The sequence below is a fragment of the Hoplias malabaricus genome, chromosome 1 (assembly GCF_029633855.1).
Source record: "Hoplias malabaricus isolate fHopMal1 chromosome 1, fHopMal1.hap1, whole genome shotgun sequence".
In the NCBI taxonomy this organism is placed as follows: Eukaryota; Metazoa; Chordata; class Actinopteri; order Characiformes; family Erythrinidae; genus Hoplias; species Hoplias malabaricus.
Window position 1 is genome coordinate 82,285,359 of NC_089800.1, and position 14,067 is coordinate 82,299,425.

The 14,067-nt window shown below is 40.2% G+C and overlaps 1 protein-coding gene across 1 annotated transcript; it reads left to right on the top strand.

Annotated features, from left to right (window-relative positions):
- Positions 1-2,033: 2,033 nt before the first annotated feature.
- On the top strand, positions 2,034-8,970 carry pcare1 (photoreceptor cilium actin regulator 1). The gene is made up of 2 exons (XM_066685085.1): positions 2,034-5,344; positions 8,847-8,970. Exons 1-2 carry the CDS (start codon positions 2,034-2,036, stop codon positions 8,968-8,970), a joined length of 3,435 nt encoding a protein of 1,144 aa, XP_066541182.1.
- The last annotated feature ends 5,097 nt before the right edge of the window (positions 8,971-14,067 follow it).

Sequence of the window (14,067 nt, forward strand, 5' to 3'; positions counted from 1 at the left end):
GTTTAAATAAAGATTCTGAGCTGGTGCTGACTTTCTTTTCCCATGCCTCTATTATTTCAGTAACATCTTTATACATGAGGTCAGGACATTTAAACAAACAAAAAAAATAAAAAGCATAAATTGCTTCATAATATTTAAAAATAAAGCTATATGGCCTTTTTGGGTAAATAAAATACTCTTCTTCTTCTTCTTTTGGCTGCTCCCATCAACAGTCGCCACAGCAGATCAACTGCGATCCACACCATCGATCTGGCTCAGTTTTTATGCTGGATGCCCTTCCTGACCCAACTCTCCCTATTTATATAAACCTACATTATCTGACCATATATTTAGTCACATATTATGCATATTTGATCATTAAAACACATTAGATAAAAGCTATGTTTTACTTTGTATCACTTAGAGATTTGTGTATATAAAGTGCATTACAAATAAAACTTTAAATCACTGTCTGTGAGGTGTGTTCTCCCTGTGTCTGCATGGGTTTACTTTGGGTGTTTCGCTTTCCCACCACAATCCAAAAAATACATAAATAAATAAATATTGGTATGTGGATTGGCTGTTTGAAAGTGCCCATAGCTGTGAGTATGTGATGCCCTGTGGTGTGTGTGTGTTCCTGACTTGCACCCTGTGATTTCAGGTAGGCTTAGAGAAAATGAATGAATGAATGTATATTATACTTTGTATATTATACTTTGCATAATGCCCAGTTGCACATGTGTAAATGGACAGGCACTATACCTTCATGTACTTTCTCCCAGTGCCTGTGGTGAGAGAAAGAGATTACATTAATACTTTGTTGCTCATCCTCAGTACCTTGCCTCTCACCCACTTAATGACCTGCTCATTGCTCAGTCAGCAAGCCAAGCACAGGTATTGTCATTTAACAAAATATAAATTAACAATATGATAATTTTCTAAAAAAATAAATAATTAAAAACATTTCCCCTCTCACACAACCTGAAACTGATGAAAAAACTAAAACGGTTCAAACAGTCACTCACCATTACAGTAAATGAATGAAAATGTTCAGTTCTTGCTCAGATACTTAATCTTTTATTCAAAACAAGGAAGTACCTTAAACACAATGAGGTAGCAGGAGAAATAATACTGAGAGAATTCCCCTCCCATTAATCCATGCCACAAGCTCTAATAGGTTTCTTTACCACAACACACGCTACACTAGGCTTAACGTAAGTATTCAGGTTGGCCGAGTAGTGGGGCTGGCCTTGGTACAAAAACTTGTGTCACTGTGTTAATACGGAAATGTTTGAGAAGCCTGAAAAAGACAAAGTTAAAAAAAAAACTATAGTACAATAATTTTTCTATTGGTTCAATCAACTGGTAGCATGTTTATGATGACAAAATATTAGGCAATAGCAGATTAAACACAATGTCCACCAAACTGACCATTTCACTATCACTATCTAATTTAACGGTGGGTTATATACAGCAAATTCACTGAAGCATTGTTTACTAAATTGTGTTATTTTTGCTACAGTATTATGAAGTAGGTAAATAAGGGGGCATTGTTTGGGCTATAAAAAGCTACCTAAAACAGCCCTGATTACCTTAATGAGCTTAAAGTCTTGCAAGCGTGTGAGTTTTATTTGCTCTAATGTGACATATGTGCATGCTGAGGCCTACTCACAAATCCTCCTTAATCCTTTCAGCTGTTCATCCTCCACAAGGTGCAGAAGGACACCACCTTGTTTTGCACAAACTGCTTGATGCTGTAATATGAAAAGAAGACCATTAGTTTTTTTTTTATATATTTTTATGTCTGGATTATAACTACAAGTGACTGCTCCGAGACTCTTCCCAGCTTGTACTTTTTTTCTGTTTAATCTTGACTCATACAGACTGTCAAACACACAAGTGCGCTCTGTGATTAGCCATCTGAAAATGACAAGTGCAGCTGTCGGGTAAGGCTCTAAACCCTTCTTATTTCAAATGGAGCTCCCAGTCTTCATGTCCTTACTGGATTCTAACTTTGCTTTGTAAAGAAACTGTAAATAGAGGTTACATTTGAAATGGGCTGTTCCCCATCAAGGGGAAATAATGGAGCCTTCAGGAGAGGAAAAACACTGCTGCCTGGAACCAAGGAAAAACCAGGGGATTCACAATCTGACGACGGGGGAAGTGGATGCTCTGGTGGTGGTGACACAGATGGAGAAGCTTGGGAGCCAGCAGCGGGACAAAAGAAACTAAGCAATCATGGAGATACAAACTCTGTCTTTCCTGGATCCTCAGGGAAGAAACACCCTGAAGCAGAACAAGAGGTGGCAAAGATTATCTCTGATAAACTGGGAACCCAAGATATCACAATTAATTTGCTATCCCAAACTAAAGAGAAACAAGACGAAAAGAAGGATGAAAAAAAGGGATCAAAGAAGGCAAAGAAGGGTCCTAAAGGTACGAAACCTAACAAAAAGAAAGAAAAGGAGAAGAAATTAACTGTTGAGGAAAAGGTGGACTTTCCAGAGCCACTTGTGAAAGCCCACCAGGCAGCATATGGATATCTCAATCCCAGTATTGCTAAATATGAGATTCTGTTGAGCTTACTAGATCAGGCAGCTCAGACACAAATTTCTTTGCAATCCATGGTGGCCTTTATGGCCCTGCGCTATGAAGAGTTAAATCATGGGCTGGAGGAGATGGTTGAAGCCGGGGAAAATCTTTTAAAAGAAAATGGTGGACATTTAGCTTGGCCCTGTGACATGAAAAATCGTTCATCAACCAAGTCGACCAAAAGCAAGTCTTCTTCCATCGAACCCCCACCTGACTTGCTGCAACAGCTGCTTCAGTACACTGTTCAGAGGATGCGTCTTGTGGGGCAGTCAGTAAGTGGAATTGGAGACACAGCTCTTGAGGAGGCTGTGGAATATTTTTCATCTGTATCAGAAGTCCTTGAGGAGAAACTGAAATCTAAACGGGCAGCTGAGGCTAGGCTAATTCAGTTACTGAGTAGGATTGAAGCTGCCTCACTTCAGAGACCTGGGCCAGAGGACTCAGCCTTGTTCAGTGAAGACAGTGGTATTGGGGCAGAGAGTGAGTCACTAGCAGGATCAGACAGGCAGCGCCACCGTAGGGAAAGTTGTGAGTCAACTGGATCCAGTCGCAAAATCGTTTGCAGTCCGGGAAGCTCAACACCGATCCACCAGTGCTCATCTAAAAGACAGCTTAGCAAAAAAATGAGCACCAGCAGCTCTCAAACTTCCATCGACTCAACCTGCACTCTTACAGGTAAAGACTTCAGAGACACAGAGTCGCTGCTTGGCTCTGCCTCCTTGGACGATGGGGAAGGAGAGGATGAAGATGATGAAACTGCTGAGGCCAGTGAGGAAGAACACTGTGACTGTAAAAACAGGACACAATCATGTTCTTCTCCTCCAGATCCCGGCCACCAACCAAGGCGTCTACCTGCAAAACGAATAGAGAATCCCCAAAATGTAGAAATGACTTTAAAAATGAAAGATGCCATCAGTGGCCGGATTAACTTTGTTCCTTCTCAATGCTCTGGAATGAAGACAAAGCCTGGAACCTCAAGGATCAGTGACAGACAGTGGACTGATGAGGGTGAGAAAAGCCCCAAAAGACCACAAACAGCTACATCCCAAGCACCTAAAAAGAAAACCACAGTCGCTAAACAGTGCCGGTCAAGATCAGCAGAATCTATTCGTAGCAAACCTGAAGACCCTACGATGCTTGAACTGGAAAGGACACAAAAAGAACTGAGTCAGAGGCTAGAGAGAATGAAAAAGGTCCGGTTTGAAGGAAATATAAAGAAAGATAATTCCAAGAAATTGCAGCGGCATGAAGCACAGAGTGGTTCACTCGCAATGCCTGGACAACTGCATCCTTTGAGCAAGAGTACTGCTTCTTCAAATATTCAGAGAAGGACTCTTAGTGCAAAGATGGAGGAGGGTAAAAAAAGGGAAGAGGAAAAGAAGAAAAAGGATAAACCTGATAAAGAACCTGTGAAGGCAACACCACCCTCAAGTCCGCCGCTATCACCCAGACAACCCTTTGAAATGGCAGGGAATTCTGTCAAAAAATTGATTGACACTTTCAGTCAGGGAATGGAGGAGAGTAAGCATATTCATGGAAGTACAAAGGTGCTTGGACCACTCAGAGGGGTCAGGAAATGTGGGGTCCCCATATTCCCAGGTTTAGGAGTCACAGAAATACCGTCATCTACTGAAAATGAAAACCTGAACCAAGGGGAACTGAGGACCCTGGAGAGGACAGATGATCTTGACTTGGACTACCTTCCACCCCCTCCTCTAGAAGTCCTCATGGATAAGTCTTTTGAAAATATTGATGCCTGCAAACGAGATGAAAACTCAGCCAGAAGAGGCCGGTCAACCATTCCAAAGAAGACCAGTGTGTCTCAAAGGCTCCGTGCCTCCGTGCAGTCAGTAGCAGTATTACCGAGCAAAGGAAGCATGCGAAAGTGTTCTCTAAGTATGTCGCCTGCACGTACTGTGCCCCAGGACCCCAAAGCAGCTGATTCCAAACCTGAGGCAGATCTGGAGAAGGAGGAAGCTGCTTCCCTTTACAAACAAGCACGAAAAATCATCCACTTGAGGCACTCTGCTGACTCTCCAACAGAGAAACCTACATCTGAAAACAGTAACGTCAAAGCATGCCTTGCTCAAAGCAATACTGAGAGCAAACAGGGGGGTAAAAAAAGCCCTGAAATAGTGCCTTCCACTCCAGCAGCTGGAAGTCAACCCCCTGCCACTCCACCTGTAACCAGAACTCGCATGTTACCTTCCACACCTATTTTGCACAGGAGATTACCCAGTCCCCCTGTCTTCAAGAAACTTCCAGTTCACTCTAACACATCAAGTCCAACAATACATCGCAAGCTTCCTACTCCCCCACCAACTGGTCAACACACACTTCCCACTACCCCTGCCATGCGGCAAGAGATCCCTCCAAGTTCTGCAAGTTCTGGTTCTGCAGTCACCTTCCCATTTAAGGCACCATCTCCCCCGGCCTCCCCAAAAGTGCAGCGAAGGTTTCGGGAGAATAGTAATGAGGACTCAAGGGTATTTAGCAATGCTCGCTCAGTATTTTGTCCAGCCTCACCCACTTTGTTTGAGGCACAGCCTTTTCCTGTGCCTAAGCCCCCACAGGCATGGACCTCCTCTGGCAGCAGCATCCTCCCTCGCCCCTGGGGTGAGAGGGGAAGGCTTCCTGTGTCTGTTCGAGGGCCCCAGCCTTTCGTTCGGCGTAGCCAGTCTGACAGGAGACCCAGTCTCAGCTTTCCACGTAGGACAGCAGTGGTATCTGTTTCACAAACTTGTGGAAGTGAGCCGGCCATTAGTACCCAAGGGTAAGTCCATTATATATTATACTGTCTAAATATAACTGTAGAAGGGTCTGATTAGTTTATGTAGCATGAATCTTACTGTGGTAAATGTCTTTTTTGTCTGGAAAGGAGGCTATATCTGCAGTGCTTTATTTATTTATTTATTTATTTATTTATTTAGCAACGCCAATTTAAATTACCACCTCAAACTAACAAGCCAAACAAATAATACCACAGATCCAGCACCCCAGAACTCCAACCTGGAGGAACAGGGGTTGCCTTGAACTAAGGGGACTAAGGGGACATCTTGCACTCTGTAGAACTGGAACATACAATTTCGAGAGAGAGCCATTTCTTTGCTTGGCATTGTGAACTGATTTTCAACCAACTGAGCAAACCCATTTCACGCACCTTCTCTCTCTGCATGTTCAGAGGTGTGAGGCATACCCTTGCTCCAAGCTGGAGCAACAGGGGTGTCTTGAGTTTCCAAGTTTCTCAAGGTGTGTGAAGTTGGATCTGTGGTAGCAAAAACCAGATCAGCAGTTCCCCTGTCACAATATTATTAGGCGTTCATACATTCATAAAAAATGCTAAATATAGATTTTGTGTCACATAACCATGCCTCAGAAATTCAAAGCCCTTAGAAGATATATCAGAATTATATTTAGACTTGTCATACAGATAACAGCACAAAATATTAACAGTAACAACAAAACAGCATTTTTGGATATAAGGCATTTCCTGGAGCCTGGTTATATTCCACTGCTGTATTTTTATAGAGTGAGTGAAAGAATGTATGTGGCTGATTTAAAAAACTATAGTATGTGCTATAGTATAGGTAGTATGGTATAGGTGCTGTGTTGCTTGATCCTTGTGGTATTTTAAGTGGAACTTTCATCAGATGTATCTTTAAGACCTCAGGGTATCGTGCTAATGGAAAATAGGTACAATATGCCCCCTTTTAAGTAGATTCAAGATCAAATGAAATTATGTCACAATGCTAATATTAAAATATGTGGTTAAAACTATATTAGCAATTGGCCAGTATTGTGAATTTAAAAGGGAAAAACACTTTAAGAGTGTAAATTATCTCTGTTTGGGATGTTGGGGCCAAATGACTAAATGGCAAAGTTAGTTTTTGTGAGTTATTGCAACATTTAATTAAAGGACCATATAGACTGAATTGTTAAACAATACATCAAAAACAAATAACAAATATTTCCCCTGAGATATATTTTTGTGTTCAAGGAGTCAAATGTGAATGAGGCAACTGGTGGTATGCGCTGGTATGCAGGTTGACCACATCAACATTTACAAAACCCAAAGACACCAGTTACATGATAAATTTGTTACTGGGAAAAGGAATTAAATATATGGCCCATTTTAAAGTTTTCTATATGAAAATAATATTTACATTAGATTTTCTGCCATAAAACATGTACAAAGCATTCCAAATGTGTTGGGGTAAGCTAATCATGTTAGAGCAGATGCATTTCTCTGTTATTCGTCACCCATGACACATGATTAGTTCATGACGCATGATTAATGTCATTGAAACCACCAAAACAATCCAATTAATCAGAAACGTACATACAAAAGCCAACAGTTCCTTCTAGTGTACACAGGTTACACTGAGGGCTTAGGGTAAAGACTATGTGTATATACACTTGTAGAAGTGTCTAAAGTAATGATATATGATGTGTTTTTCATTAAAAAAGATAATTAATTTATCAGTGCTATATTGAACTTTAATCTGTCTACATCAATGCGACCTACACATAATTACAAACAGAAAAAAAAACACTTGTGATGATTTAATTTTAGAAGTGATAAATGATCACAGCTTATAAGCAGACATTATTTTTAATTGTGAAATATTATGGGCTGCTTTCCCAGACACAGATTCAGCCAAGTCCAAAACGCATGCATGTGAATGGGTTTTTTCATTGGTAAGGTAAATATAGCTCAAGATGGAAACTCATTAACTTAGTAACTCATTACATTTGCTCGAGAAACACATTCTTCCCTAAACAGCCCTGTTCCGAGCGACCCTTTTATTCATTTTAGATTAAAAGGATTGAAAAAACAGAGGAGTTTCTATCTTCACAAGAAAAGCTGAAGTGAAACTGGTCACTGTGGAGCGGCAACACAAGAGCTCAACGTTAAGATGAGGTCAAGTTTCAAAATTCCAAGTGTCAGCTAGGAGGGGTATATATTCCTGGGGTTGACTGTAGTCTGGAGTGGCAAAGCTCTATCCAATAGCCATGGAACTACTTGCAGTGCTTTTTGTGAGCCAGAACTATATACCCATACCTCAATACTCATCATCAAATCCTTACAGCAATCTTCCAAGGAAAGGAAGAGTACTCTACCTTTTATTACCCATGATTTCAGAAGAAATGTTTTGTAAACAGGTATTCACAATCTCTTACAGATGTATGGGGACACTTTATACCAGTTAATCTCTCACAGATAAAATCTGAGTGACTCATTGCTGATCAGTGGTAACTATTTTCAGACTTGGCCCAGTTTTCTAGTGTAGCTCTACAGTGCAGGAACTCATATCCTGGCAAGTGCAAAAAATATACATCACAATGTATTATATATTCTTTCTGAACATAAATATTTCTTCTTATCCGGGACATATTATGAAATTAACACTTTTTCAGTCCGTGTCCACATTAACTTGTGGCTTTTGATCCTAAAAACACAAACTCTATCCATATCTGGGCACACACATACACTTACACCAGGACAGTTATTAGAGAAGCCAATTCCCCTAACCTCCATGTTTTTGGACATGGGAGGAAACCAGAGACCCTGGGAAGCCCACGCAGACACGGGGAGAACATGGAAACTCCACCCAGATGAGACTTGAACCCAAGAGCCCATTGCTGAGAGGCGAACGTGTTAACCACCAAGCCACCGTGCTATCCACATTAGTCAGAGCAAAACAAACATTACAAGCATGGAGAAATAAGAATACTGATTAAATATGCTGGAAACAAGGATAGAAAAGAAAGACAACTGAGCAAAAATATTTTAGAACTAGCATTTCTGCTCCTCACGCCTGGGCACATGGGTACAGACTGGCTCATTCTCATTTAAATGAATAGGTGTGCAAACTGGTCATTCTGAAAATGGCTGTTTCAGGGAAAAAATGGTGCTGTGTTGCTTGATCCTTGTGGTATTTTAACTGGAACCTTTATCAGATATTTCTTTTAGACCTCAGGGAATTGTGCTAATGGAAAATAGGTACAATATGCCCCTTTAAGTAGGTTCAAGATCAAATGAAATGATCTTGTATTCTAATATATCTAATATTAAAATATGTGCTTAAAACTACATTAACGATTGGCCAGTAGTGTGAGGTTATTTTGCTTAAACTGAAAATGTCTAGAGAAAAATAAAAAATATATATAATTCTCACAAATTCTTAAAATTAATGTTTTAATTGTTCCACCTATATTTAAGAAGAACTTTGCATTTTATTTGCTAATGTTGATGCATTGTGTTGCTGTTTTAGGTTGGAGGATGATGACGCTGGAGAGACGGAGGCATGGAGTGAGCAGACAGAACTCAGAGGAGCGAGTCGATCTGCCTCACATCCAGATCTGTGCATCGTGGGCCAGGCCTTACAGCGGGAATGAAGGCCTGTTGGATTAGAGATTAGGGAGTCTAGGTTGGATTAAGGCCATTTTTCCACTGGGAAGAAATAATGACTAATTCAGGGAAAGCTTCTTTACTGGTGCTACCTCTTTTCACCTCGCGTGAGGTATTTTCATCTATTTTGCACATTTCTTTCTCACTTTTTATTGTCAGTGGGGGCACAAAACAAAGGAGTGGTTTTTTTTTACTCAGAGATTTATTCTTACTTTAATAACTTTTTATCCACATGACTTTTATCTGTTTTGTGGAGGATGTCTTTTATATTTCCACTTAATAAATAAACTAACTTCATTCCCCAAACTGTGTGTGTTTTTTTCTGTTTGTTTGCTTGTTTTGTTGATTATTAACAGATTGTATAAAACACGTAACCTATAACCATATAGAAACTTATACTAGAAAGAAAATCCAGGTTCTCTTCATTTAATATTTAATGTGTGTGAAAATTCATTCATAGTGGTTTGAGATAACTATACTGAGACCAAACTGACATTAGGTCCTTGTCCATTTTTTTATGGAGTGAGGTTCAAGATGTGGTGCGTCATGCAAAGGTAGGTTCAGCTCCAGGACCTAATGTCATCTGGAATGTCACGGTTTATAAATCATCATTGAATACAAGAGTTGCCAGTTACTGTAAGTAAGTGAAAGTAAGTTTCCTTCATACTCTGCATTCCAGTGTTTTTCATCATCATCATTTCCTGTAGCTCGGAATTTCCTTATTACTTGTAACAAAGCCCATTCATTATATATTCGATACACCCTGGAACCTCTTACATCTTACACAATGCCTCTATTATCTGGAAAAAAAAAATCTTATCTCACTGAAGCTGTTCTTCTAGTACACTATAAATGAGCCGAAGTTTCTGGGCACCGACTCTCCCAACATTTCTCCTGAATTCAAGAATATAGTAAGTTGTTTGTCCACTTTTGCTGCCTTTACACAAGCTGTTGGAATATTTCATTGAGCATTTGATAGCTAGAACAGCTTTACAGAGTTTATGTACTGAATTGTGTCACCAACAGCACTACAACTCAACTCCAAACCAAAGGCATTGGAGCTCCAACACTTTATAGAACGCAGTTACTCAAAAGCCCAATGCTTAGGGGCTTTATCCCTCTCAAGTCAACATGTGACATTGAGCATGGTGACCTTTGGGTCCTGCTTTAATGTCTGTGTTCACACTGTGTTACGTGCACACGGGGAGAACACACCAAACTCCTCACAGTGCCGCCCACATTACATGTTCATTTTGTAATACATTTTCAGTGCCTATTTGTATATTCACTGCAGTTATTTTATGTCTAATTCTATAAATTCATGTTAAACACTACTTTGAGACACGGTTCACATCACAGCTAAAAATAATGTTGAATAAAAATGAAAATTCAAGTGTTCTTTGACTGGGAACACTAAAGCAAGGGGCGGGAGGTGAACACGACTGGAGGGTTAAAGTAGCTGAACTTACTGATGATTACCTTTGGTCCTATACACTGCTCTTTATTTGCTGCTCTTTGTTATTAACTGCTCTAAGTCTTGCTCAGGTGTTGACCAGAGGAGAATGGTTTCCCTGTTTAAGTACAGTTTTTTCGCATGGATTTGTGGTAGTGTCACAGTCACACAGCTCCAGGGACCTGGAGGTTGTGGGTTCGAATCCCGCTCCGGGAGACTGTCTGTGTGGAGTTTGGTGTGTTCTTCCTGTGTCCACGAAGGTTTCCTCCAGGTGCTCCGGTTTCCTTCCACTGTCCAAAAACACATGGATGGTTGGTAGGTGGATTGGAGACTCAAAAGTTTCCATAGGTGTGAGTGTGTGTGTCATCCTGTGAAGTATTGGTGCCCCCTCCAGGATGTGTTCCCGCCTTGTGCCCAGTGATTCCAGGTAGGCTCCAGACCCACCACAACCCTGAACTGGATAAGTGTTTAATGAATAATGTATGTGTTCAAAGTGTAATCTTTTTAATACTTGAGTTCTTGAGTTGAGTCCCAAACCATTCATTTCCATTATGTCCCAAATTTACCTTTTTCTACATCATTTGAACATGCCCTAAAACTGCTTTTCACATTCTGTGACAACTTTCTGATGGCTCCGGAATAAATTGGAATACATTTCTACATTCTTTTTGCGTTATATTTAAAATTGACCAATTTTGAGGTATAGGTTATTATTTTTTTATTTTTAAACTTTGGACAACAATGTTATTGAAGATGACAGATGTGATGCTGGCTTTCAGACAGATTACTTTTTCCTCTCCTGAAAAGTACCAATTGGCAATTGGGAGGTTTATTTATTTATTTATTTGTTTGGTTGTTTTGTTATTTAAGATGGCAGACATGGGGCTGGGGTCCACTGCAGTGAATAACATCAAGATACGCATTGAGATTCTGACACCACTGCTTTTCTCTTGTGGTTTTGGGGTATTATACTCATTAGAAGGTTTTGACAGAAGCCAGACGATCACCGCAGGACTATCGACTGAAAGAACGAAACACAGAACAATTTCTCATCAGAGAAAATTGCTCTCTTTCAAGTCTTTTCTTTGCAAATTTGTTGCAGAAGCCTATACTTATTCACACTTTTGAGCTTTTTTGTTTTTTTAGGCTGCAGCGTCCACTTCAGCTGTCCGGCCAGTATCTGCTCTATGTTTCTGTATGCCGTGAATTGTAATCTGTGGATGTTTTCTTCACACTTTGGGATAACAGTCAAGGAAAGAAACAAAGTCTAATTCACCGGTAATGGCAGAAACTTGAAACGTTCAAGGAGTGGTGTTTTAAATTGTGACTGATATGAATTCTTAGGACATAACTGATTTATTGTAGGCGGTGAACAAGGGCATAAGAGCAGGTCACAGAAAATGTTAGTGGTCAGAGAACTTAAAGAGGGACTGGGTCCCTAAGGGTGCCTTTAATCCACTTGATTTAAAGGAAAATTAGGGGCGGGGAAATTAAAGGACAGTTCAGTCTCCTACCTCATCATCTACAGCTAAGGTACTCTTCAGCAGGACACCTAACACCCAACAGAGCTTCCAGGGACCTGACATGGCTGTTTACAGCTCAGGGTTTGTGTGTGTGTGTGTGTGTGTGTGTGTGTGTGTAGTGATAATAAAAGCATGTTAATTTTTTATGCATTTTAAGTGGAATTTAATGGAATACATGAACCGTTTCAGGGTCTAGCAGATCTTGCCTTGTTCAACCAGCCTTCCCCTCTGGTCTTCAACAGCCATCTGTATGCAGAAAAAATAAATCAATAAATATTCACTGAGATAATGAGTCACATGGAGATTACTGTCTTGCCACAGTGGCAAGTCTCATACTTTGTACTCACCAGCGCCATCTATGTGCCATTACTGACTCCTTCAACGAGGGCTAGAACAAAGACTCAGTATTGGCTTACTAAAAAAATTCCTCTGTTTATTGCTCTGTGTGAATATTAATTAATAAATTCATTGTCTGAAACCAGGGTCACGGAGGGTCCAGAGCCTACCCAGAATCACTGGGTGCTAGGAGGCAGCACACCTTGGAGGGGGTGCCAGTCCTTTGCAGGGCGACACACACTCACTCACACCTAAGGACACTTTTGAGTCTCCAATCCACCTACCAACATGTGACTGTGGGAGGAAACCAGGGGACCCGGAGGAAACCCACGCAGACACAGGGAGAACACACCAAACTCCTCAGAGACAGTCACCCAGAGTGGGACTCGAACCAACAACCTCCAGGTCCATGGAGCTGTGTGACTGCGACACTACCTGCTGTGCCACCGTGCCACTCTGAATATTAGTTTATCTGTTTATTAGTGCAAATTGTCACCAAGATGCATGAAAGCTGTAATCTGAAAAGAGTCACTATAGATTCATCATCCATCTTTTGTAAAACAGGGCTGCAGTGTTTCTAAAGCCTACGTGGAATCAAACAGACAAGAGCCAAAGTCCATTTCAGGGTGATTACCAAATTATTTAATTTAATGGGAAATATTATACTAGTTTTTACACAACTTAACAGTGGTGGGGTCTCAATTAAACATCTATGACATGCTTTGGTCAACCTACCACAAGGAGCAAACAACACAACACATTTCCTACCTTGTCTAAGCAGCCCTGTTAGAAATGACAGGCCTCAGCCCTCTTAGGAACAAGACCTTGTTTACTTTCAAGTCAAGGACATCCACATACAGAAATAACTAATGAATTTGCAATATTTTGAATATACAAGTGTGTGATTTTAATTATTTATGTATTTCTTACCCCACAGAGGAAACCATCTAGCATTGGTTAGCATTGGCCTAACATTGGCACAATATTAGATGGATATGTCCTGCTTTTCTTTATGGGATGAAGCACATCATGATGGTACCATTGGCCACAAGCTGAATTTGATCTCGACACACTTGGTGTACTGCAGAAATTTAATGTTAATTTCAAATTGCATACCACTTAATCATTTTAGAGCTATTGGAGGATGACAAATAAATTCACTTGTAGTAACAGAATGTGGCCACTAAGGGGGGCCATTTCCTAGAGCCAGAAGAGCTGGATCACATGCGTATTCATATTATACCATGTCTTTCCATGTAATGTCATAGTCAGTGTTTCTTATGAATTACATTTAAATGAGCTTTTGAGATTTTTCTTTTAATAAAAATAAGATGTATGTGCTAGCCCTTTCCAAATATCAGTATCATCGCTGTCCCAGATAAAAGAAAAAAAAACAAACTATCTTCAAAGTAGCAAAGATACAGGAGGCAGAAACCATCTTCGATTTCCTGTCCTCCAAAACTACTCTACATTAATCCATAATAGAATAAATAGATTGTTGTGATAGCATAATTCCATGAATGTTGACAGAGTAATTCCATTACACAGATTCATTTGTCAGGTTGAGGCAATTGTGCAGCTTGATCTGAAACATACTGTAAGTAATTTTCCACCCCATGATTACGCTAACTTCGGTTTGGTGCTTATATTGGCAAACAAATGACAGATGCGATAAAAGATTTAGATACAAGAATATACTTTTCATTAGCTCTACTGCACATAAGCTGGGGCAGTAAAGACAGATAAGTGTCCAACAGTTAATGCGTATGTGA